General features: G+C 41.3%; 1 protein-coding gene across 9 annotated transcripts in view; it reads left to right on the forward strand.

Moving 5' to 3' along the window:
• Nucleotides 1-26,334, forward strand: part of ubr4 (ubiquitin protein ligase E3 component n-recognin 4) — a 174,588-nt gene that overhangs the window by 19,839 nt on the left and 128,415 nt on the right. For all 9 annotated transcript variants that reach the window (XM_078238861.1, XM_078238862.1, XM_078238865.1 and 6 more), the window contains exons 4-25: nucleotides 96-225; nucleotides 342-481; nucleotides 793-895; nucleotides 2,579-2,720; nucleotides 3,012-3,136; nucleotides 3,899-4,020; nucleotides 5,083-5,142; nucleotides 7,607-7,797; nucleotides 8,629-8,728; nucleotides 9,556-9,693; nucleotides 11,121-11,238; nucleotides 12,072-12,259; nucleotides 14,204-14,363; nucleotides 15,455-15,540; nucleotides 17,029-17,198; nucleotides 17,584-17,866; nucleotides 21,113-21,257; nucleotides 22,259-22,338; nucleotides 22,613-22,741; nucleotides 23,686-23,868; nucleotides 24,626-24,748; nucleotides 25,744-25,973. In XM_078238861.1, the coding sequence (XP_078094987.1) occupies nucleotides 96-225; nucleotides 342-481; nucleotides 793-895; nucleotides 2,579-2,720; nucleotides 3,012-3,136; nucleotides 3,899-4,020; nucleotides 5,083-5,142; nucleotides 7,607-7,797; nucleotides 8,629-8,728; nucleotides 9,556-9,693; nucleotides 11,121-11,238; nucleotides 12,072-12,259; nucleotides 14,204-14,363; nucleotides 15,455-15,540; nucleotides 17,029-17,198; nucleotides 17,584-17,866; nucleotides 21,113-21,257; nucleotides 22,259-22,338; nucleotides 22,613-22,741; nucleotides 23,686-23,868; nucleotides 24,626-24,748; nucleotides 25,744-25,973 (3,146 nt within the window). The remainder of the gene's footprint in view (nucleotides 1-95; nucleotides 226-341; nucleotides 482-792; nucleotides 896-2,578; nucleotides 2,721-3,011; nucleotides 3,137-3,898; nucleotides 4,021-5,082; nucleotides 5,143-7,606; nucleotides 7,798-8,628; nucleotides 8,729-9,555; nucleotides 9,694-11,120; nucleotides 11,239-12,071; nucleotides 12,260-14,203; nucleotides 14,364-15,454; nucleotides 15,541-17,028; nucleotides 17,199-17,583; nucleotides 17,867-21,112; nucleotides 21,258-22,258; nucleotides 22,339-22,612; nucleotides 22,742-23,685; nucleotides 23,869-24,625; nucleotides 24,749-25,743; nucleotides 25,974-26,334) is intronic.

Here is a 26,334-nt window from a genome sequence, read left to right on the forward strand (position 1 = left end):
CCCAAGCTTATGCTAAATTATTTTGACATTTGTATTATGTATAACAATTTCTGCTTTTTGACCCTGTCCTGTTATCGTTATCAATTCCTCCTCAGAAACACTTGATCCTCTTGATCAAAGGCCTTTGTACTGGTTGCAGCCGACTGGACAGGACTGAGATCATTACATTCACAGCGATGATGAAGTCGGCTAAGCTTCCGATGACAATAAAGACTCTCTCAGATGGTAAGTCTTTGAATTGGGAAGTTAAAGATTATTTCTGGTTACATTTAATTTCTGCACAGGCGGTTGTTGATCGTTTTGCCAAACATTTAGCTTGTCTGTGAACCTCTTTTACACAGTGGAGGATGAGAAAGAGTCCATCTCTCCAGTGACACCTGAACTTCGACAAAAAGAAGTGCAAATGAATTTTTTAAGCCAACTAACCTCCGTGTTCGATCCAGATGTGTCAGCCTCATCTGCACCCCCTCCTGTGGTTCAGGTACGAACATGGATAAATAAATACTGCATCTTTTGACATGAACCTTGTAAGAGTATTCCTTCTAAGCTGAGCGGGTGGAATGGGCTGCGCAGGGGTGTGTTCCCATAATGATGCATGCATGCATTGCTGCAGTGTTTCACATGAGTGTAACTAGCTCTGCAAATGGTTATAAGGCAAGTGGAACAGAGGTATAATAGATCGAGTGAGCACATGGAGTATGGGTGGGTGGTGTTAGACACTAATGAAGAAAGGGATGGTTGAGAAACACGATTCCATTTCATAATTTTTGTGTAATCCTTTTAACCTGTCAGGTGGACGGAGAAAGTGATGAACAGGCTGGAACTGATCAAGCCTCAGCTGCTAAGATGAAAAGTGCATTTATCGCGCAGAACGTATCCAGTTTACAAGCACTGGGTGAGTTTAAAATTAAAATCCCAGGATGGTCATGGAAGTAATGAGTTTTTATTTCAAATGCAATATTTATTCTCTGTGAATAGAAGAAAATCAATTTAAAAAGATCTTTTTGAAAAAACTGAAATGTGAAGTAATTGTTCAGAACTGACCAGTCTCTGTCTGTTATTGAAATGCTTGGGCTTTGTCAAATTCAGTGTTTAAACATTCAGAACACTCTCACTTGCTTTGAGCAATCATCACGTACATAATATAATGCACCTTATTTTATTCCTCTTACCCAAGTTTCTGCTCACTTCCCAAAGACTTTGATTCTTGCTATGGTGCTGTTTTACAGGCATGAGCAGTAATCCTCTGGGTATCTCACTTGGGTACCTATTCTTTCTATCTGAGCTTTGAATTTCAGCAGACTTCTGACACGTGGGAGTCATGATATCGCAATCAATGTCCCCCTGATAGCCAAAATTCACTTTCCTTAACACTGGTTTTTTCCCCTTCTATCTTAGTTCAGAGGTGCTGAGGCTAATTACAGTTACTCTGCAATCAACCAACTCAACACAGGACAGGGAGTAGAATGGATTGAAGGGTGGCTATAAAGCCAAAAACAGCTGAAGTGTTAAAGAAAGCTTATCAGACATGCAGCAAGTTTGAAGTGGTGTCCTACGTTGTTGTTTTCCATATCCATAAGTTATTTCGACTTGAGAATTAAACGTTTTGTAGAAATTTGCAAATTATTTAAAATAATGAGGGATGTAACTAATGTGGAGGACTGCTCAAATGCTGGAAGGCAATGGTTTGCCGCATCATTTATAGGTCAGACCAGGCAGAAGGCTTTAACATTGGTAAACCAATGTTTTTAATAACAATCTGATGGCCTCATGGTCACTTAACTGACACAAAAGCAAAATACTGCGGATGCTGGAATTCTGAAATATAAACAGAAAATGCTGGAAATGATCAGCAGTTCTGGCAGCATCTGTGGAGCGAGGCACAAAGTTAGTGTTTCAGGTCAATGACTTTTCATCAGGACAAGTTCTGATGAAAGGTGACCAACCTGAAATTTTAACTCTTTCTCGCTCCACAAATGCTGCCAGACCTACTGAATATTTCCAGCATTTTCTATTTTTATTTCTCTTTATAGATACCAGATTTTTATTTCAGGTTTATTTGTTTTAACCAAATTCAAATTCTTAACCTGCCTTGAGGGTTTTTCTAGATTTCTTGTCCAGTAACATAACCATTTCAGTTTTGTATAGTAATTTGATGAAATTAGTCAGCCTTACCTGCCATTTACAAATCCATATAGACTGTATCAAATTAGTCCATGGTTTTGCCATTTTCTGTGGTCACCAGTTTCTCGACTAAAAACAGAAAGCTTCCAGATTTATAATGATCTTACTTATCTCTTTTTTGAGTGGGGGTTTCACATTCACCACCTTCTAGTCCTTTGGTACAATTTCTGTTTTCAAAGTATTTTGGTTGGTGTCTTTGCTCTCTGTGGATATGAAAATTTAGTTGTATTGAATTTAGATTGTTACAAAGACAGTTGGTTTGAATGTGCTGACTCTGATTTACCACACAAATGCTTAATCAGACTGCATTGGATCTAGTTCCATATGTGGGATTGATGTATTTACTTCCGTGTTAAAAGAGGAATGTTGATTTTATTCCCCTGTCCTTTTGTAGGAGGTTCTGAGAAGTTGCTACGTGTCTGTTTAAACCTCCCCTACTTTCTGCGCTACATCAACCGTTTTCAGGATGCTGTCTCTGCCAATTCCTTTTTCATAATGCCTGCGACAGTTGCAGATGCAACTGCTGTGCGAAACGGGTGAGTCATGCACGATCATTGAGGACTGATGGATATGATTCTTGACCAGATCATTGACTAAATAAGCCAGAATGTATTGAGTGATTGATGTGCAGCAACATAAATAAGATCGTTTCTTGGCCCACATCAATTGTGAAAGTAGATTCCTTTTGAGTAGATTGTAATGGTTAATTCCAGTGCAAATTAGTTTGATTGACAGATCTGATGACTTCTTCACTTTAAACTCCGGTATATATAGAGTTTTGATTTCTGCAGTGTTTATTTTTTAAGGGCTTTTTACTGTTTCTTCAGATTCCATTCCCTGGTCATTGATGTTACCATGGCTTTGGACACACTCTCGCTGCCCGTTCTTGAGCCACTGACTCCTGCAAGGCTGCAGGATGTGACTGTATTGGCACTGAGTTGTCTGTATGCAGGTCAGTCTGGGAAAGAAGAAAACAGCCTCCAAGTACTGGGTAGCATGGGTAACATTCGCATGATGAATGCTTCCTTGTTCAAAGGGGGTGTGGGATCTACTCAAGAATATTGAAGCAACTATATCATGATTTGCCATGTTCACCTTGAGCTGTTTCAGTAGATGATCATTGAATGTTACTGTTCCTTAGTAACTTGTGCATCATTTTTTGTTCACTTGTTATTTCAGTTTACCACTCAAGGGACAGTGATTTTTTTTCACGTCTGGGGGGAGGGGGGAGGTTTAACATGGATATCAAAGAACAAAGAACAGTACAGCACAGGAAACAGGCCCATCGGCCCTCCAAGCCTGTGCCGCAGAAGGACATATTTTACACAGGGTGGTGGGGGCCTGGAATGCGCTGCTGGGCAACGTGGTGGAGGCGGACGCACTGGGGACGTTTAAGACTTCTCTAGATAGCCATATGAACGGAGTGGGAATGGAAGGATACAAAAGAATGGTCTAGTTTGGACCAGGGAGCGGCGTGGGCTTGGAGGGCCGAAGGGCCTGTTCCTGTGCTGTTTTCTTTGTTAGGACCATATTATGAAGTGATATATATGGTACAGTAACCCTTTGGCAGAGTTCCTACTTTGTTTTACCCACCACAGTACTAATTATTTTTGAAAACTTTGCATTTGCCAGTCTAGAGTTGCATTGGTTGGACAAATTTTGGATAAGGTGATATTATTAATTTTGACTAATTTCCAGTGTTCCCTCTCGCTAGGAGTGAGTGTTGCAACGTGCATGGCTATTCTACACGTAGGGAGCAGCCTGCAAGTACGATCCGGGTCTACGAGTAAAGAAGATGATTATGAGAATGATGCAGCCACAATTGTACAGAAATGTGTAAGTGCTGAATAAGCAGGCTCATTCTATCTAAAGTTTATTTATTAGTCACAAGTAAGGTTTACATTAACACTGCAATGAAGTTAGTGTGAAATTCCCCTAGTCGCCACGCTTTGGCGCTTGTTCGGGTCAATGGACCCTAACCAGCACGTCTTTCAGACTGTGGGAGGAGACCGGAGCACCCGGAGGAAACCCACGCAGACACGGAGAATTTGCAAACTCCACAGACAGTGACCCAAACCGGGAATAGAACTCGGGTCCCTGTGAGGCAGCAGTGCTAACCACTGTGCCATCGTGTCTAATGTGTAGTGTTTAAGGTTTGAAATAATAATCAGGCTCAGGAAAGGTTAGATTTATTTTCACTTTATTGGCTTCAGTGTTGCGCAAATAAAAGTGAGTGTGACCCTGTCCTCAGCAGGATGCAGATCATTTATAGTAAGATTGGCCGTATAAAGGCATTGCCCATGTAGGGAATATATAGAATAGGAAGTACTGTGCAAGCTATGTGAGTATATTATGTGCATATCGAGTACATTGTTATTGAATGACCTCTGATTCCAGAAGATTCGGTCACGTTTTTAAAACTTAATACATTTATCTTGTACATCTACCAGGTGAGGGCAGTCCTTGTGTTGTTTCACATGTGGAACACTATATTTAGAAAGAGTTACACTGAGACTGCTCCGAGTAACTTCACATAGACGCGGTATTGAGATCTGAGAAGGTCTAAGAGCTAAAAAGACAGTGTGCTAATAACGCCTTGTCTCCCTCAGCAGTATACAACTTAAGTCTGACATCTCTGAGGGTTTTGTTGAACTTGGGTTGGTTTGGATCTTCCTAATTGGAAATAATATGTAATCTTTTTATCAAATTATTTAATATCAGGACATAGCTGATTGTCATTCAGCCCATCCAAACTGGAGCTACTGCTCCAACGCCATTTCACTGCCCCTTACCGGAACTTAGCACAGAATCACTGTGGGTATGAGGCTGAGTTTAAGGTACTTCTGTATACTATATCTGAGAACATCACTAAATGAATTTACTGTTCTTCATTTACAGCTAGAAATCTACGACATGATTGGCCAAGCAATTAACAGTTCACGACGTGCAGGTGGTGAGGTAAGGAGTCTGCAGCATTTTTCTGAGCAAGGAGAAAAATTGTTGTGTTTATGGAATGTTACTTGGGGGTTGTGTTGTAGTTCAGAGTAGCATAAAGTGACCTTATTCCATGGTAGGATAAATGGGATTTGATCATTGCTGCAACAAGGCCTGAACAGTTATGTCTCTTGAGTTAATGTAACACGCTATTGTTACTTGCATAGAATGACTCAGAACTGTGTCTTTGATATGATTTATTATTGTCACATGTATTGAGATACAGTGAAAAATATTGTTTCTTGTGCCAAAACATACCATTCATAGAGTACATAGGGGAGAAGGAGAGGGTGCAGAATATAGTGACGCTGATACAGATAGGGTGTAGAGAAAGATCAGCTTAATATATGGTGGGCCCATTCAAAGGTCTGATGGCAGCAGGGAGGAAGCTGTTCTTGAGTCAGTTGGTACGTGTTCTGAGACTTTTGTATCTTTTTCCCAATGGAAGAGAACATGTCCGGGGTGCGTGGGGTCCTTGATTATGCTGGCTGCTTTTCCAAGGCAGTGGAAAGTGTAGATGGAGTCAATGAATGGGAGGCTGGTTTACGTGATGGATTGGGTTTCATTCACAACTCTCTGCAGTTCCTTGCAGTCTTGGTCAGAGCAGGAGCCATACCAAGCTGTGATACATCCAGAAAGGATGCTTTCTATGGTGCATCTGTAAAACTTGGTGAGAGTCGTGGCAGACATGCCGAATTTCCTTAGCCTCCTGAGAAAGTAGAGGCGTTGGTGAGTTTTCTTAACTATAGTGTTGGCGTGGAGGGACCAGGACAGGTTGTTGGTGATCTGAACGCCTAGAAACCTGAAGCTCTCGACCATTTCCACTTCATCACCATTGATATAGGAAGGGGGATGTCTTCCACTACGCTTCCTGAAGTCATTGACTATCTCCTTCATTTTACTGACATTGAGGGAGAAATTATTGTCATCACACCATTTCACTAGATTCTCTATCTCTTTCCTGCACTCCATCTCATCATTGTTTGAGATCCGACCCTCTACAGTGCTGTCACCAACAAACTTGAAAATGGAGTTGGAGTGGAATTTAGTCACACACTCAAGTGTGTAAGGAATATGGTAAAGGTCTGAGGACATAGTCATGCGGGGCACCGGTGTTGAGGATAATAGTGGAGGAGGTGTCGTTGTCTATCCTTACTGTTTGCTGTCTGTGGGTTAGGAAGTCTAGGATCCAGTCACAGAGGGAGGAGCCGAGCCCTAGGCCACGGAGTTTGGAGATCATAGAATAGAATCATAGAATCCCTACAGTACAGAAGGAGGCCATTCAACCACAATGAGTTTCTGACATGACTTTTGTTGGGATAATGGTGTTGAAGGCTGAACTGTAGTCAATAAATAGGAGTCTGCCATAAGCGTCCTTGTTATCCAGGTGTTCCAGGTTTGAGTGTAGTGCTAGGGGGATGCCGTCCGCTGTGGACCTGTTGCAGCGATAGGTGAACTGTAGTGGATCCAGGCAATCTGGGAGACCGGAGTTGATGTATGCCATGATTAACACTACTCCCACAGAGGAGAATTATGCCAATTTGCATGAGGCTCAGTTAATAATCCAGAGATTATCCTTAGTTTCTGCTTTTTGATTTGGTGCCCAGCTCCTCATACACTGTGCAGAGCCTCTTTTCTTGTTCTACCTATGTCATTGGTACCGACATGGATCACAGCAACTAGATCCTCCCCCTCTCGTTTCAAGTTCCTCTCCAGCCCTGAACAGACGGCCCAAACCCTGGCATGTAACACAGCTATCTCGACACTCACTCTTTGCCACAATGTTAATCGCCCTCACTACACTGACCCCTGCGAGAACCTCAAACCTATTGAACAATTGCAGAGGCTGTCACCTTACCTGTCTCACTTGCAGTTGCACCCTCCTGTCCCTGACCAAATCAGAAGACCCTAACCTAAGTGGTGTGACTGCTGCCTGGCACAAAACATCCAGGTAACTTTCCCCCCTCCCTGATGCGTCTGTGTCTGCAGCTCCATCTCCAGCTTAATGAATCTGAGCCAAAGCTCCTTGAGCTACAAACACTTACTGCAGACACCAGTACTTGTATCCACCCTTTTCACTAAATGTTTTACTAGATGTTCTTCAGTGTTGCTATGCACTACTTAAACCAACATGAGCAAGACTTTGATTTTCACAATTCAGTCTGTTTTAAACAGGAAGGTATGTTGATGGAACTTAACAATCTATTGTAACTATTAGTGTAAAGAAGGAAATCTTGTGTACTGTTTGAAATTGAGTTTCACTGAAAAAAGTTCTGGAACAGTGGGAAGATTTGAATGTAAGTAAGTAGTCTATGCACAGTGGTATCCCTTTAAACTACCTCTCTGCTGTGAAATATAATGTGTTTTTGAAAGCAATAAGTTGTAAACTGTTGTTGACTCAGTTATTCTTTGTGGCTTCGCTCATCAGCATTATCAGAATTTCCAATTATTGGGTGCCTGGTGTTTGCTAAACAGCCTCTACCTGATCCTGAACCTCAGTCCTACAGCACTGGCAGACAAGGGTAAAGAGAAAGATCCACTGGCTGCACTGCGAGTTCGTGACATTGCTGCCCGTGTGAAGGAAGGAGCTGGGTCCCCCAAACTAGCGCCTGTTAAAGGGTCAGTGAAGAATCCATAGATAAGTTTTTAGAATTACTGATGTCTTAAAATGGTGGCTAGGAAATATAATAATGTGTAATGAACTCTTCCATTTATACAGCCTGAAATAGTGATTTGACATTCATTGCGTAACAATGCTATACTTAACTGCAAATAAAAATGGCAAATTCTGAAACTACAGAGCAGATGGATGATGGGTCCCTTACCAAATATTACATTAACCGTCTTATTTTTCAGATGCTGACACAATAGCATCTTGTTTTAATCTCAGATTGATGTGGAGCTTAAGGCTCCGAAAGCTTGTGTGGCTTTTGCTACCAAATAAACCTGTTGGACTTTAACCTGGTGTTGTTAAACTTCTTACTGTGTTAATCTCTGATTCCCAGTGTTCAGTTTGCCAACCTCTCTCTGTAATTTCACTTGGTTTGTTTTCATTAGTTCAGTTTTATCATGTTGACAGTTTTGGCAAACTTTATATTTACCCCTGAAATAAGGCAGCAGAAGGTCATGAGACAGTGATGAGGCACTAACTCATGCACCTAATGACCTCTGTTGTGAAATCCAATTCTGGTTGGTACAAAGGATCAGCATTAAATCCAGAGAAAATCTGGCAGAGGCTTATATGCAGGTCTCCAGCTCATAACCTCACCATGGGATGTTGCAGGGAGATAAGTGCAGAATGTGATCCACTAAATGGGACCTGGCTTTCTACTTGTGATACTTTTGTTCATTGGTTTCTGTACAGTGAGTGATTTGACATGCTGCAAATTGATCCTTTTTGCAACTATTTATAAAGGGTTGATATTAATCTGAGTTTATTTTCTCCTGCAGACATCAAGGATTTGGTGTCCTGTCTGTGGTTTTAGCTAATCATGCCATCAAACTGTTGACATCACTCTTTCAGGATCTGCAAGTTGAGGCTCTTTACCGGGTAAGTGGAGCTCATATGTACATTGTAGAGGGGAAGCCCCTGTTATATTGCTAACTAAGAGACATGGCATCTGCAAAAAAGCTTCTCAAGTTCATTTGAAGCCTTGTAGTAACGGTTGTTAGTCTGGATCTTGGATTCATTAGGGGATAAAATGGTTGAAGAGATGAAATGTAATCTAGCTTGAATGCATGAGGGATTGTGTATGAAAAGTAAGCAGGATGGACTGAAATTTATATCATGTCTATATCCCAAAATGCACTGTAACCATTGACGCACACTGTTGCAATATAGGTAATGTGACAGTTTGCACATGGTCCCAGATTATCTTAGAATCTTAGAAACCCTACAGCACAGAAAGAGGCCATTCGACCCATCGAGTCTGCACCGACCACAATCCCACCCAGGCCCTACCCCCATATATTTACCAACTAATCCCTCTAACCTACGCATCCCAGGACACTAAGGGGCAATTTTAGCATAGTCAATCAACCTAACCTGCACATCTTTGGACTGTGGGAGGAAACTGGAGCACCCGGAGGAAACCCACGCAGACACGAGGAGAATGTGCAAACTCCACACAGACAGTGACCCGAGCCGGGAATCGAACCCAGGTCCCTGGAGCAGTGAAGCAGCAGTGCTAACCACTGTGCTACCGTGCCGCCCATTATTATGACCAAATAGTGTATTTTGGTGGTGTTGATTGAGGGATTAATATTGGACCAGGTTATCTGAGAACTCTCACTCTGTCTTGTGTTCTCAGAAATTAATGTTGCGATAGTAAGAATTGTATACAGAAAACCATAATGGGTAACTTTTGATTTTCACAGGGTTGGCGAGGTGATGGACCGCCTGCAGAGCTAAATATCATGGCACAGAGTTCATCTATTCAACGTGTGCAGAGACTGATTGAATCTGTCCCACTCACCAACTTGCTTTTCACACTGTTGTCGACATCTTACAGGAAGGTAATCACTAGCACCACAAAGAGTCTCAGTATAGAATGAATAAAATGGCTCCAAGCCTGGCAGCATTCTTGTAAATCTCTTCTGCACTGTCTCCAGAGCAATTATGTCCTTCCTTTAATGTGATGACCAGAACTGTACACAAAACTCTAGCTGTGGCCTAATCGTTTTATACAGTTCCATCATTACATCCCTGCTTTTGTATTCAATACCTTACCCTTTGTCCACCTGTCCTGCCAACATCAAGGAACTATGGACATGCACTCCAAGGTGTCCCACTTCCTCAATCCTTCTCAATACTTTCCTGCTTATTAAGTATTCCCTTGCTTTGTTTGCCCTCCCCAAAAGCATTATCTCTCACTTTTCTGGATTGAATTTATTTGCCACTTCTCTGCCCACTAAACCAACCCATCGATATCATTTTGGAGTCAAAAGCTATCCTCTTCACTTTCAGTTAATTAAATGGCCAATTTTTGTGTCATCTACAAATTTCCCAATCGAACAGTCCACATTTAAGTCTAAATCATCAATATATACAACAAATAGCAAAGACCCCAAAACTAAGCCCTGTGGAACACTGTTTTCCTTTTGCAAAAATGCCCTTTATCCATAACCCTTTGTTTCAATCCAAAACAAATCCCACTGTCCTGCTGTGCCAATAAGCCCTGTGTCAATTTGAAACTCAATTCACTATCCTGTTCTCTATGCATTAATGCTGTATCAATCCAAGACTAAACCCGTTGCATAGCTCTCTCCACATAGTTCTGCATCAACTCAAAGCTAATCCCACTGCCCAGCCATCTCTCTCTCTATATCCCTGTATCAATCCAAAACTAATCTCACTGCTCCACTGTCCCCATGACCCTTGTATCAATTCAAAACAAATTCTGCTGCGCTGCTCTCTCCATGTTACACTGTATAAAATCCAGAACTAATTCTACTCAGTCGCTCTCTCCACATCGAACTATATGAATCAAAATTAATCCCACTGCCCAGCATTCTCTTCCCATAGCCCTGTATCAATCCAAAACTCATCACACTGCCATCCCTCTCCCTGTAGCTCTGCAGCTTCCTTTGCCTCAGATGTTTAGCCAGTATTCCCATAAGCGATATAGTGGTCTCAACCACTCCCTATGGAAGGATATTCAAAGCTCCATCAGCCCACTGCGTTCTAACCTCTCCTCCCCTTGTTACCTTAGTTATCTAACTGGAGGAAATTCAAAGCTCTTTGAAATTTTGAAATTCTGTATTAAATCCTTCAACTTCAGTAGTATTTGGCCCCATATCCATGTCTCTCATTGTTATATTTTCCAGTATTCTTACTGTGGAGTCTCATGTCCTTGCTTTCCAGTCTCCTACAAGCACACTATCTCTTCAATTCTCCTGGAAGCAGAATTGCTGCTAATTCTTTGTCCTTTTTCTCTCCCTAGGCTTGTGTCCTTCAGCGCCAACGAAAAGGCTCTGTGAGTAGTGATGTCAGTGCATCCACTGATTCGAACACTTATTATGAAGATGATTTCAGCAGCACCGAAGAAGATAGTAGCCAAGGTACCAAAAGCAAATCTCAGGAGTTACATACAATAATAGTGATGGGTGAGATTTTAGGTGCCCCGAAACAAAGTAGTTAATGTGAGGTGTTTGGCTGAGACACAAGACACATTTCTAAGGGATAAAATTGTATTCTGCTTTGCAATAAGGTTCTAACATACATATCCGTTTCTGGTTAGCTATTTATAAATCAGGCTTTGATTTATAAATAGCTAATGATGCTATTTAACCTGTTTGATAGCATCTGGATGTTTATATCCAGCGAATTGGTGAGTGTACATTCTTCCAGTGATACATTCTGTCTTGAGTATTCAGTAATTTCCAGTGCTAGAGAATCTAAGGCTCTTTTAGTGAGACCAAACAAAGTTAAAAGGAGATCTGATAGAGTTGCTCAAAATTTGATGAGATAAATCTGGGACGGGGAAGAACTTAATTATTTGTACTGTACAATTAATTGGTAACTGGAAGGCATAAATCATCAGTAAGATAAAGGTTAGGATTTTTGAAATGCAGAAGGCTGTTAGTGTGTGGAATTTAACACCACAAATAATGGAAGAAATCCAAATTTTTAAAGTGGAAAAATATTTGCAAAAGAAAAATGTAAGATGGTACGTAGAAAGTTGGAGTGTTGGACTAATTGAACAGTTCTTTCGGGGAGCTGGTACAAGCACAATGAGCTGAATGTTTTCCTTCTGTCCTGTAAATTTCTGCAATTTGTAGTTGTAATTCACTAATAATCAAGCTACCTGTGGGTTGTATTTTTGAAGTTTGATTTTTGTTATTTAACCTGTGCTTGACGAATGTGCTGTGTCTCTGCATTGTATGCATTACAGATGATGACAGTGAGCCAATTCTTGGCCAGTGGTTTGAGGAGACCATCTCTCCCAGTAAGGAGAAATCAGCACCTCCCCCTCCTCCCCCACCACCACCTCTGGAGAGTTCCCCACGATTGAAGAGTCCAAATAAGCAGTGTTCTGGAGAGAACGGTAACATACTGGCGAGTCGCAGAGACCCTGAGCTGGTGAGTAATATCCAACAGCAATTAGATAGAAGGTAAAGATGAACTGTCTTTGACAAATCTGGACAAGTATTTTAGCTGTTCCCTGTTGCGGACTGAATCATGGAAATGTTATAGAAGTTACAACATGGAAACAGATCATTTGACCAATGTCAGTGTTTATCTTTCATTGCAACCAAGTAGTCAGCATCACTCTAAATTCACATTGTTCCCATAAACATTTATTCCATTTTTCTTCTATAAATAATTGTAAAAGGAAGTTGGACAGGTACTTGAGGATGAGGAGCCTACAAGGTTTCAGACAAAAAACAGGAGTGTGTGGATAAGCCCAACTGCTCTTTCAGTGAATCAGCACAGGCACGATAGGTTCTATCCTTCTATCCCTCTATCCCATCTCACTATGAACGTTGACATTGTTTCTGCCTCAACCACCAACTGGAAGTGAACTCCACAGCTCTCAATTTTTGTGTGGAAAAAGGGTGGGGTTTGCTTCCTGCTCTAAATCCCTCACATTAAACTGAATTGCTGCCTTGGAAATTTTGTGAACTGTTCCCCCAAATCTCTCATCTCTTCCACAGCACCAAGACTACTACCATTCCATGTACAGTTACTGTTGTTAGTATTTTACCAAAATGTATCACCTCATACATGCATCGAATTTTATCTGCCACATTTTAGTCCATTTTCCCATCTGATCGATATTCTTGTTTCCTTTAGACTCTAAAGAATTAATTGTATCTGTTTTATAGCATCTTTAAATCACTATGAACAGAAATGGCTCCATAGCTTAACCTAATTGGATGCTACTATTCACTTCCAACTACTCTGGTTAAACTATTGCTCTGGTTGAGCTATAAGAGAGACTAGATAGGCTTGGATTGTTTTCTTTAGAGCAGAGAAGGCGAAGGGGGAACATGAATGAAGCGTATAAGATTGAGGGGTATGGACAGGGTGAGTAGGGAGCAACTATTCCCCTTGGTTGAGGGGTCAATCATGAGGGGCATAGTTTTAGGGTAAAAGGCATAAGATTCAGAGAGGATTTGAGAAAAAGCTTTTTCACTCAGAGGATTGTGGGAATCTGGAATGCACTGCCTGAGAAGGTAGTCGAGGCTGGAAACCTTACAACTTAAAAAATTTTTGGATGAGCACTTGAAATATAATATTCAAGGATATGGGACAAGTGCAGGAAAATGGGATTAGGGTGCCTTTCGTGGTAGACGCCGTTGATGCAGACTTGATGGGCCGAAGGGCCTTTTCTGCTCTGTATGACTCTATGGGCGGGATTTTATGGCCTCGCTCGGCGAGATTATAAAACCCTGCCCGAGGCCAACGGAGATTTCCACTCTGGAAACCTTGGAGCAGGCGAGGCGGTAAGGTTTCGGCCTATGACTCTAGGTGTTGCTTTCTAATTTACACTTTTTTGATTATGACGGTGATAACTGCTTAGGTGCAGTTCAAGGGTCACCACTTACTGTCAGATACCTTGCCTGGCATAGGTGTCAACGGGATACTTGCATCAGACACCAGTCCTCACCACTGGTTCATGCATGGGCATGTTCCAGCAGTGATCCCATAAAGGTGTCAGAAATGGCAACCCTGCCTAGTTAGTTCCTTTTTTAAGGATGCTGAGGTCAATTATGACATCTGAGTTGCTGCTCTGATGAGTTTTCCTCATAGACTAGGGATTGATTCAGAGACCTTCTGGCCTGTAAGGCTTGCAACGTGCCATTATTACCATAAAGATTTAGACTTAAGTAGCACTTAATTGAGAAGTTAGCAAAGAATAGCTGTTCTACGGTTTATATGTAAAGCTGAATGGATTAGATATCCATTCAGGGCTATTGGAAATGGCACTGACATCGGTGAAGAAGTTGCTGGGGAATGAGGATGATCAATCTCTAGTAAAATCTGCATATTTACATTAATTTTTAAAAAATTGTCTTTCAGTTTCTGAGCCTGGCTTCGAGTATTTTTAACTTAATTACATCTTCAATGCTCAACTCGAGGAACAACTTTATCCGGAATTACCTGAGCGTTTCTCTGACTGAACAGCACATGATGACATTAGCCAGCATCATTAAAGATGTGGACAAAGATGGGACAAAAGGTCAGCAAACTGTTTTAGTGATGGCAACCAATGAGCTCTAGCTGGAATTTGGAACAAAGACGGCTGCTTAAACTTTAAACATTGATTGTGACCTCTAAGTCTCATTTTTAAAGTGGAAGAGGAGTTGCTGTTGGTTCACTCACTGGTTCTGTATGTGGCAATGCAGTGGAATGAAGTGAGTAATTTGGACTTTGGACCTTGTGTCTGTCTATCCACCATAAAAGGAACAGTGCTGGAGACGCACTTGCCCGTTATACTGTGAGGAAAGATTCACAGAGGAAATGAGTAAGAGTTTGGCAATTGTACTGTGATACTAAAGGACCAACAAAACAACCTGAGCAATAAATAGGAAAAATATACTGCGGAAAACCTGTCGGGTTTTCAGGGGATATGGGGAAAGAACACTGGTGCGGGACCAGTTGGTTGAATGTTTCAAACCTCGCACAGCCCCAATGGGCTTTCTGTGCTGAATGATTTTAATCAAAACAAAAATGAAATAACTGGATGCTGGAAATCTAAAAAAATGTTGGAAATGCTCCGCAAGTCGGGCAGTATCAGTGGGATGAGAAACAGTTAACATTTCAGGTCACTGACCTTTCATCAGAGCTGGGGAAATGTAGTGGAATCAGTTATTAGGAACAAAATTAATCACGACTTCTTAAAAATAAACTATTACATGCCAGCCAACGGTTTCAAAATGGACAGAAGCTGCCTTAACAAAGGACTTACTTCTGAGTTGATATCCCAGGTAGATGTTGGAAAACCCTATATCATAGTATACTTAGAGACTTGCAGAAAGCTTTGTCTAAAGTTCCATAAGGAAAGCTGCAACACAAGGTTACGATAATGGGTATCCAAGATAGAATTTGGGAAAGCATCTTGTTCGAAACTTCTTTAACTTGAGTATTATGTTTCTGATTAGAAACTTTCTATGTTTGAGGCAACCCTGGCTGCTTTCTTAAAGCCTTGATGAGTGGCTTCCATTTTGAAAATTGAGTTTTTTTTGCATGTTTGGGTAAAGTATGTTTTTGTATTGTCGTACCCCTCGATCTCCTTTCTTCTCGACATTCAAAGATTTTATTTTTGCATAGGGTCGTCGGATGAGGAGTTTGCAGCAGCAATATATCACTTTAACCATTCTATGGTCACCTCTGACCTTCCGTCACCTATCCTGCAGGTGAGTCCACAGTGCATTACTGGCTGTGCATGTGCTTAATTAATGTTAACAATATGCTTTTGTGTGTATACTTCACTGACCTACCAATGATTCCACCATGTGATATTAAAGATGAACGATAATGCATGAGGGTGGGAATAATTTATTGATGTATGTGAAGTGGCCACTTGTGAATTACATAAGTTAGTGTATTAAAAATGAAAATTTACTTCCAGGGTTACTGGCCAGAATGATAACCTTGTGGTACTGCATATAAGGGGAGCAGCAGAGAGGGCTGAATGATTGACTTTCTGGTCACATGCTTTCTGTGTTTCTTTATTCTGTATGGTTTGGATTGCAACACAAGTTTCTCTTACTCCAACTTCTAACGTTGTGTAAAAAGCCATTTCAGTTTTGTTTGCTGATGTACCTTTGCCATTGTTCAATGTATGCAGCAGCACTCCACCCCCCCCTTTAAATTGCCATCCACCATCCTTTGAATAGTGTACAGGGTCAAACCAGAAACTCAGCATACTTTGCATCCAGCATGTTATATGGGTTTACCCAAAAAGTGGTGAGAATGTGTAATTTTTAACCACAGTGCTTGAAGTGCATAGCATTTAAGGGAAGGAAGATAGGCTTACAAGGGCGAAGGGAAAAGAGGTTTGTGTTCATAGTTGTAGAAAGTCAGGAGGAGGCTTGAGTCGGGCATAAATGTTGCTATGGACTGTTTGAGCCATATGGTCTCTTTATGCTCTATATCCTATGTAATATGAAAGGTTTAAAATAAACATTGGGATATTTTGCAAAGGAGTCATTGTTTTCTATCTTTAGTGCTGCCATCGACAGCTGTTCAGGATGAATTGGATGCATGTCTGTTACTAAATAAATGTCTGTCTCAGTCCCAGATACTATTGTCAATTTTTCAGAAGGTTTGTGTGATTGAAAGTTTTTTTAATACAGTTGACAGTAACGATAAGAGTGTCAAACTTTCAGACACAGGTTTATGACAGCAAATTGTTTTTTGTTGCTATATTCACAGCATTGCAAAATAAAGAACTAGTTACTAATTCTAAACAGAAATAAAACAGCATCTTTGGTGATCGTTTCTTCTTGAGTCTCCAGTCTGTGCTACCTAACATTATACCCAATTAGTTGACTCAGTTTCCTTCCTGATCTTGTTTTTAACCACACTCTAGATTCTTTTTCTAATTATTTTTGAGCAGTTCACTATTTTTAACTTGTTGGCATTGCAATCCATATTCTTCTGCAAACTGAAAAAACACACGGTTGTTGTAGTTTGATTCTTCATCTTATAATATGGCATATTGGCCTATTTATGTAGTAATCTTTTTCTCATTATTTCACAGTACATTAGCAGCTTTGCACAGCAGTTGAACTGAATTCCATATATAATATTGCGCTGATTAACAGGCTGGTGTTATGCATAAGTCTATTGTGGTAATTGTATTTAACATCATGGTGATAACTATATGGTATTTTACTCAGAATACTCTGCTGCAGCAGCTGGGAATCGCGCCATTCTCTGAGGGTCCATGGCCATTATACATCCACTCACAGAGTCTTTCTGTGCTCGCACGCCTGCTGTTAATTTGGCAGCACAAAGCCAGTGCACAGGGTGAACCAGATGTACCAGAGTGTATGAAAATCTGGGAAAGGTAAGGTATTCTTAATACTAAACAAAACTCTTAATTAAGCAAGATTGAGCAAACTTGAAGAGTCCTGTCATGTATTTTGTATTTTGCTGTTCTTCTGAATGGAGTACAGGATTAATATTTTTTCGTTATGTGAGAGTTCATTTTGTTGAAGTGAGAGAGAGAAGGTGATGGTTGTCTTTGACATTGGACACTGAAAGTGAAAATCCACCTACATACAGAGTCACAGATGGAGGTAGTTATCGGCCCCATTGCTTTGGCTGTACTGTTCTGGAATCTGTAGCTGATCCCTTGTTTACCACTTGTTTACCAATAGTTTTATTGTCTGTATGAGTACCTTTAGTCAGCACAGAAAAATAAATAATATGATTGTCTTTTATCCTGCTAGGTTTATTGGAACACTAAAGCAGAACATATTCCATGGAGTAGTACCAACTGACTCAGAGGATCTGAATGTTGAGCACCTTCAGCTTCTGCTGCTAATTTTCCATAATTTCTCAGAGAGTGGTCGCCGTGCTGTTGTCACAATGTGCATACAGGTGATTGTTGAAGTGGCATCTAAGGCAGAAGCTCAGGTTCGGTGTGTGCCACTGACACTAGCCCGATTGTTGCTGGTTTTTGAATACATCCTTCAGCAATATTCAAAAGTGCCGATCTACCTATTTGAACAGGTAAGGACCAATTCTGCTGTTAACTAAATATGTAAGTTATAAATGAACCCATTAGCAACATTATGTTGAGCATATTGCATTCTGTTGAACAAAACGTTTAGGTTAAATGAGTGATGCAGTTTATGAAACTACAGGAAGTTTACATCATTTATGAAAGACGGGTACAGTGTCTAGGGCATTGACTCAATACATTTGATGGTCACGTCGCCCAAACCTGTCTTGTGCTTTGCTCACTGTTTAGTCGTGCTGGCATTGCGGATTCAATTACATTAAGAGTAAGATGACATGGAGCTAGACATCTTTATTGAGTGTTTGCACTGTATTTTGAAAATCTAAACATAGCATGTTATTTTTTAATACTACTTTAGCAATCTTGGGGCAGTTGTTTTATTTCATATTCTGATTGTAGCAGGAGTTTAATAAATGCAGTTGTAGAACAGAATGAAAAGAGACTCGGGCAGAGCCTCCTGAGTGACTTGATAACTTGACTCTCATGAAGACTTTTTGGCACCTGCTGCATTCCAGTCAGTGCTTGGGAGGACAAATTAAGCCTTGGGTTGCTTTCTCTCTTTCTTCCCCAAAGCCACATTTACTCAGCAGGACAAACTTTATACACAGCAATTCTTGTGTTTTGTATGTTCTGATTATGCATTTCACACATAGAACATAGAACAGTACAGCACAGAACAGGCCCTTCGGCCCACGATGTTGTGCCGAGCTTTATCTGAAACCAAGATCAAGCTATCCCACTCCCTATCATCCTGGTGTGCTCCATGTGCCTATCCAATAACCGTTTAAATGTTCCTAAAGTGTCTGACTCCACTGTCACTGCAGGCAGTCCATTCCACACCCCAACCACTCTCTGTGGAAAGAACCTACCTCTGATATCCTTCCTATATCTCCCACCACGAACCCTATAGTTATGCCCCCTTGTAATAGCTCCATCCACCCGAGGAAATAGTCTTTGAACGTTCACTCTATCTATCCCCTTCATCATTTTATAAACCTCTATTAAGTCTCCCCTCAGCCTCCTCCGCTCCAGAGAGAACAGCCCTAGCTCCCTCAACCTTTCCTCATAAGACCTACCCTCCAAACCAGGCAGCATCCTGGTAAATCTCCTCTGCACTCTTTCCAGCGCTTCCACATCCTTCTTATAGTGAGGTGACCAGAACTGCACACAATATTCCAAATGTGATCTCACCAAGGTCCTGTACAGTTGCAGCATAACCCCATGGCTCTTAAACTCCAACCCCCTGTTAATAAAAGCTAACACACTATAGGCCTTCTTCACAGCTCTGTCCACTTGAGTGGCAACCTTCAGAGATCTGTGGATATGGACCCCAAGATCTCTCTGTTCCTCCACAGTCTTCAGAACCCTACCTTTGACCCTGTAATCCACATTTAAATTAGTCCTACCAAAATGAATCACCTCGCATTTATCAGGGTTAAACTCCATTTGCCATTTTTCAGCCCAGCTTTGCATCCTATCTATGTCTCTTTGCAGCCTACATCAGCCCTCCTCCTCATCCACTACTCCACCAATCTTGGTGTCATCAGCAAATTTACTGATCCACCCTTCAGCCCCCTCCTCTAAGTCATTAATAAAAATCACAAAGAGCAGAGGACCAAGCACTGATCCCTGCGCACTCCGCTAGCAACCTGCCTCCAATCCGAAAATTTTCCATCGACCACCACCCTCTGTCTTCGATCAGACAGCCAGTTACCTATCCAATCGGCCAACTTTCCCTCTATCCCACACCTCCTCACTTTCATCATAAGCCGACCATGGGGGACCTTATCAAACGCCTTACTAAAATCCATGTATATGACATCAACTGCCCTACCTTCATCAACACACTTAGTTACCTCCTCAAAAAATTCTTTCAAATTTGTGAGGCGCGACTTGCCCTTCACGAATCATAGGGGAGGCAATGGCCCAGTGGCATTATCCTAGACTATTAATCCAGAACTCAGCTAATGTTCTGGGGACCCGGGTTTGAATCCAGCCACGGCAGATGGTGGAACTTGAATTCAATTTTCAAAATCTAGAATTAAGAATCTACTGATGACTATTAAACCATTGTCGATTGCTGGAAAAACCCATCTGGTTCATTAATGCTCTTTAGGGAAGGAAATCTGCCATCCTTACCCAGTCTGGCCTACACTTGACTCCAGAGCCACAGCAATGCGGTTGACTCTGAACTGTCCTCCAAGGGCAACTAGAGATGGACAATAAATGCTGGTCTGCCAGCGACACCCATGTCCCATAAATGAATAAGAATTGAAATACTAAATAAACACATTGAAACAGTAAATAAACCTCACATGGATCAACTCCAGAGCGAAAAGCTGCAGGTGGACTAAAAGAGAATCTTCTAACTTTTGGACAACCATCAGGTCCAGGAAAAGATGGTTTCAGTTCACCTGCTGTGACACTTGACGTGTTACAATAATACAGATTGATTTAAAGGTCGGCAATAACTTCTTGGTTAACCTTACTTTAAGATGACACTAAAAGTATTTTTTTCTTCATGTGGCATTGACTTCTTTGCGTGGTGCCACACGTGGTTGCGGTCCAGCACTTTGCCCAACGAAATGCTCTTTTACTTCAGACAGTGAATGTCAAGAAGTTAGCCAGTTATGGGGGTATTGTAACTGAGCCTGACCCTGTCCTTGCCAATTTGTCACTTGCCTTTCCTTGCAATGGTCGTTGAATATAATCACTAAACTGTCAGTGAAAATACTTAAGCAATTTCAGCAAAAAAAATGAAATGAATTTTTTGACTCAATCCTCAGTCTTGTTCAGATTTTCATTTTCTCAAGCCAAACCTCGCATTTGTTTGTTTTTGCCCCTCATTCTTAAAGCCTAGTTTTCTGTATTTTTGTTTGTTTGTTTCTGTGTTTTGTTTAGTTGCTGCTTTTTCATTGATGCTGCAAATTTCTGTGTTGTTGATGTCTCTGCTTTCTAGGTGTTAAGTTTATGTTTCTGCCTCATGTCATACACGCCATTATAGCTATGTTTTATTTCCCCTCGGTCTCGTCACCTCCTAGATGAACCTGTCATTCCGTTGTGGGGCTCTGAACTCAACCAGACATTTGCTCGGTTTGCACATGAGATTGTTGTCATTCTCTCTCCTTCAGATGCTGTTTAAAACATGAATTTAATGACATAAATACAATACTATCATGGTGTATATGGGACGTATGTCTTTGGCTGACATTATGAATGTTTAATCTTTGCTGTAGATTCAGTATAATCTGCTAACCCCACCAGTATGTGGTGCTGGTTCCAACACGGGTGGCACCCAGGAATCTGGCCGACGTGTTCAAGTGCCACTTTATCATGGATTTAAAGAGGTTGAAGAAAACTGGGCTAAACACAGTGGGACAGGTATGGCAAAGCTAGGCGAAATATGGTGGGACCATTGTTTCCTGTAATTATTCCTTGCGTAAGATCTCTTTATCACACCACACGTTACATTCTGGAATGTTGCATCGTTAAGCAACTTGGAAGGAACATTGAGTGGGAAATGTATGGCAGAGCTAGACTAATACTATTGGCCAGGACTGCAAACTAAGATATGCATGCTGAAAGGATAGAATTGTAGAATGGTCACACTGCGTGAAAAAGTGAGACATTGGGAACATCAGATAATGAGTAATGTCGATAATGATATTTGTAGAAAAGAGGGATCCGTGGAATGATTGTACTCTGGTTGAGGAAATTAATTGAATGAGAAAATGTCAGAAATTGAAAGTACAATGAGTCTAACCCTGACATTGTGAAAAGCAAGGAGGAATCGGGTAAAATTCAGAGAAATCCATAAATCAAATCAACAAATACAAATTAAAGGGGCACTTAATCTGATAAGGAAAAATAATAAGTGATCGGTTTAGCTCTGGAACAGGATGGACATGTTAAAGACCCGTTGGATGTATCTGAGCTAGGAGACTTCATGACAGGGAGCTGAATATTAATGATGATTGTCTGGGATAGTTGGAATGAAAAGGCTGACCAAGAGGGCAGTTTAGTATAGATGTGAAGGGCTAGGCATTGGGAACAGTTTGTTACAGAATGAGGGTCAAAATGAGTGAATGTTAGCAGTGAAGGGTTCTCGTGATCAGAATAACTATATTGGTGCAAAAGCACTGGTTATTTAGGATGATTGGGCTGGTTGTTGGACAGAGTTAGTAAGAGGGCCGGACATTGGAGCAAGAGGGTTGGGTAGCTGGATATTGGACAAGGTTTTCAGCGAGCTGACTGGGCTTGGATCCCTTGTTTCTGTGTTCTCATGTTCGTACTGTCTGCAATATGACTGCAAGAGCACGTAGAATAATTTCTCACCTATGCTGAGTTTTTATTGCTGATACTGAGTTGCTTCTTTGCCACAGATTCTACACCGTTTCCCAAATTCTACAGCATTCTTTCACATGAGACATCCACTGATGACAGGAGCAGATTGGATGAGATGGTGAGAGCTACATAATTGGAGTTTGTGGCGGGCAGTGAAATTCTGTTCTAAGTTGTAAATTTGTATATATAAGGATGGTAATATTACTACAACTGTTTGTGTAACTATAATGTTACTATGTGCTGCAGTGACAGATTGTGTGGAGTATGAAATTTGGCCACAAATGTGCATTTCACGGGTTTCGATATTTATTCAGAGTCTGTCTTTCCAATTGTTTGACACTGCACTTAGAGACTTGATTTTTCACTTTTTTTTCTCCCCTCTTGTTCCATAGATCTGTGATGTTCTTTGCACTGGTGCTTTGAAGTATGATGACTTGTATGCATCACTGATCTTGCTGTTAGCAGCTGGCTCACAGTTTGATACACTCAAGAGGGAAGAGCACAAGAATGCAACACCCCTGGTAAATGCACAGACTTCTGTTAGAATCGTAAAACCTTGGAGCACTGAAGGAGGCTATGGGGTTATTGTGTCTCTGCTGGCTAACTAAGAAAGCTATCCACTTACTTCCCGCTCTTTCCTTCTACCCGTACTTCTTTCTTACATGCATATATCCAATTTTTTAAAAAGCTGTTGTGTTTCCGGCACTTGTTCACTTCATTGAGTTGTTATTAAGTTGTGTTACTGGTTCTGACATGGAGAGTGAGGGGGAAAAAGAAGTTTGGAGCGCTGACATTCCAAGCACCCCATTCAGTCCAAGCTGGCTGTGGAGACCTTTCATCTCATTCTTTGATAAATACTTTCACTGATTTGTTTTGGTCTAACATGTTATAGATTTTGCAAATTTTCTGAAGTTTTTGCACACATTTTTAAAAGCTGGCATGGATCCTAAGTTAGTAGAGTTAATTTTTTAGCATTTGTTAACTATGTCACCATAATGTTGCTTTAACAGCATCACCTACATTTGAATTACTTTTCAAAATTATAACCATGCAGCATTTTTAATGTATTATTGATGCGGGAAAGAATCATTTTCGGAGTATACTCCTAAAACCTAATTAAACCTTAAAAGTAGGGAATCTTATGTGATATGCATCTGCTGCAAAATATTTGTTGATTTACTGTAGGTTGTACAAATTGAAATTCTACCCAATGGCTGGAATTTTACCACCCTGCTCGCCACGGGAATTGGAGCAGGCGAGGGGTGGACCATGGAAAGGTCCATTGACCCCAGGGGGGGAGTTTACGGTTTCGGGACGAGCGAAGGTGTAAAATCCTGTCCAATGTGTGTCTTTTTGTCCAGCCTGAGTATGTTTTGGATTGTCTTTGACAGTGTTTGCTTGTAGCTGTTGTGTGAATCATTACTTCAGGGTTCCTTGCTGATCTCTCAATGACTTTTCTTTCTAGGAGGCATGCTCCATTCAGTACTACTTCTTGATCTTGTGGAGGATCCTGGGTATCATGCCTCCATCGAAAGCCTATGTCAACCAAGTGGCAATGAGTACAACAGAGCTAAGCGAATGCGACATCCTGCACACACTTCGATGGTCATCGCGGCTTTGTATCAGCTCCTATGTAACCTGGATCAAGGTACCAAAGATGCATATTTTGTGGAAACACGGTGAGGAGGTTGCTGACCGTAGGAGATTAAAAATAATCTCTCTTAGTGAAGCTTTAGTTGTAGGGAAAGGGGATGTACACGTGGTCAAAGTTGGTCGGGAGTTGCCAAAGGAGAAAGAGTTGAGTGTTTGAGAATGTATTAGACAAGAGTCTGAAGGCCCAGACACAGACTATTAAAAAATGCCCTTTAGGTATTTTCTTTTTTATTTTGGATTTTCTCCCCTTCTGTCCTTATGGCACTGCCTCATGCCAGGCTCCCAGTTTCCTTGACCAAATTGTTTCACGTGTGAGGGGTGGTTGGGCTGGCAGACTGGTGGCTGCATCACGTGGATGCCAAATCCAGTCTTTGCTGGGTGGCTATGCACTTTCCGAAAGGGGTTCCTCAGTAGAGGTTATGGGCAGAAACCAGGGGTGCAGAGGCCACTCTTGTCCATTGACTATTGCTTTAGCTATTAACCCAGCAGAACAGACAAGAAGCTTTGAATCTCTCTGGGCTGTGTGGTACAGATCATTTACAAGTACAGTCAGTAGGATTGATTATCATAACTTTAAATGCTTTCATTAAGCTATGAACTTAATTAAGAGCAGCTGGATAATTATTTAGTAATGTAACCGTAAAGGAAATATTAAGTGGGTAAGGCATGGTTATTTTCAATATGCCACATCCCAGTTCACTGAGCTGTTTAGTACCTTGATTTGACCAGTGTTTGATTTTGTTTTGGTAAAGGATCACCTGGTACGACAGGGTATGAAGCCAGACCACGCTGGCTCGCTGGTGGATCTGGCTGTCACCAAGTGCAGCTCTGTGAAGTATGATGTGGAGCTTGCAGAGGAGTATGTTGCCAGACAGGTAAGAAGACAACGCCAGCATGTTCTCTGATTGGCGGGTGTTTTTCTTTGTGGGAGGAGAACTTCATCTTGGTACTTTTGAGGGAAGTACCAATATGGTGGTAATTTTTTCAGGCTATCACATCAAGTGCTGCCTTCATTGGCATGATATCATCCAAAAATACTTTTGGGCCAAGTGAAGATAAGAATCATTGACACGGGTGCAAAAATTGACATTGCATTCTCCGTGTAATCGTGGCACTGAGTGCAGGGTGGGCTTGCTCAGCCCTCATGGTGAGCGAGGCTCTCTGAGAAAGAAACTACACCAATAAACAAGTTCAAGGCAGAGAAATATCTGCTGAAAGGGGAGATGTGGGGGTATTCAGTCATAAAGAAACTGGCAAGAGACTTTCAACACCACAGTGATGGTCCTGTGAAAAACCAGCATTGCCGAATAAAGCATGCCAGCTTGCAGTGTAGAAAACTACATCAGATAGTTTAACCCGGTGGTGATAACCAGGTGATCATGTGTACTACAGACTGTACAGATGCTGCTACTGAACAGTCTGGAAGAGAAGATGGACCTACATGGTCCCATTCTGAGTGCCTGACACAGGGATTTCTAAGCAAACATTGAAATAGAATCCATGAGGAAAAGAGCTGGTGGTAAACCTTTTGCAACTTGCCCAAACACATTAGTAGCAGATGTGGCTGAAGCAAGTTGTACGTAAAAGCCCAAAATAGAATTGAATGTAATTGATTATTGCCTTGCGTGCCTCCAAGGCACAGGAAAAATGATGAACAGTGTAGTCAACAGCTTATCTAGATCCAGGGTGTATGTGTCCATTTGACTCCCATTAGTCATTAATTTATGAAACATGTTTTACTTTTCAGTTTGGCTCATTCTTTCTTGAGGTTGCTGGTTGACAAAAACATTGCCACCATTCATTGCATACATGTTGCTGAATATTACTACTCCCATGCATTAGATTAATCAGGTTTTTCCTTCAAATTTAGATTTCTTCCTACTGTGGAATTGATGCGAGCGCTATCCTCCCACTCAGCCGCCTCCCAAACCTGCAGGCCATCTACACGCTCGATGCGGTCATTTCAAAGGTCCAAGTGTCTCTGGATGAATATTTCTCCAAGGTGGCTGCAGAAACGGATTCTCACAAAACATCCGAGATTACAAAGAATCTGCTTCCTGCAACTCTTCAGCTGATTGGCATCTATGCTGCATTTACCAGGTATAAATTTTGAATACTATCAAAAGTATTATATTAGTTGCTGGCCGAAATGCTGCGCGTCGTGGTCAAATTTAGCTGGTTGGTGGGGTGGGAAAGAACCATACAGTGTTTGCTTCTTTCAAGTCAGAGTTTGTACAGGCTAGTTATAAATTAGAAGCTCCCTTTGCACTCAGATCAGCAATTCTTGGTCAGGTGTATGATAGCTACATTAAGCATAATTTTGTCTTTGCTCCTAACAACATTCAATAATCCAACCACAACCTGAGATGAATATCTCCTATTGGACCAGTATGAATTTCTCTGCTCCTTCTTGGGTTGCACAGTGGTTAGCGCCAGGGACCCAGGTTCAGTTCCGGCTTCG

This window comes from Mustelus asterias, chromosome 22 (genome assembly GCF_964213995.1).
Source record: "Mustelus asterias chromosome 22, sMusAst1.hap1.1, whole genome shotgun sequence".
Lineage (NCBI taxonomy): Eukaryota > Metazoa > Chordata > Chondrichthyes > Carcharhiniformes > Triakidae > Mustelus > Mustelus asterias.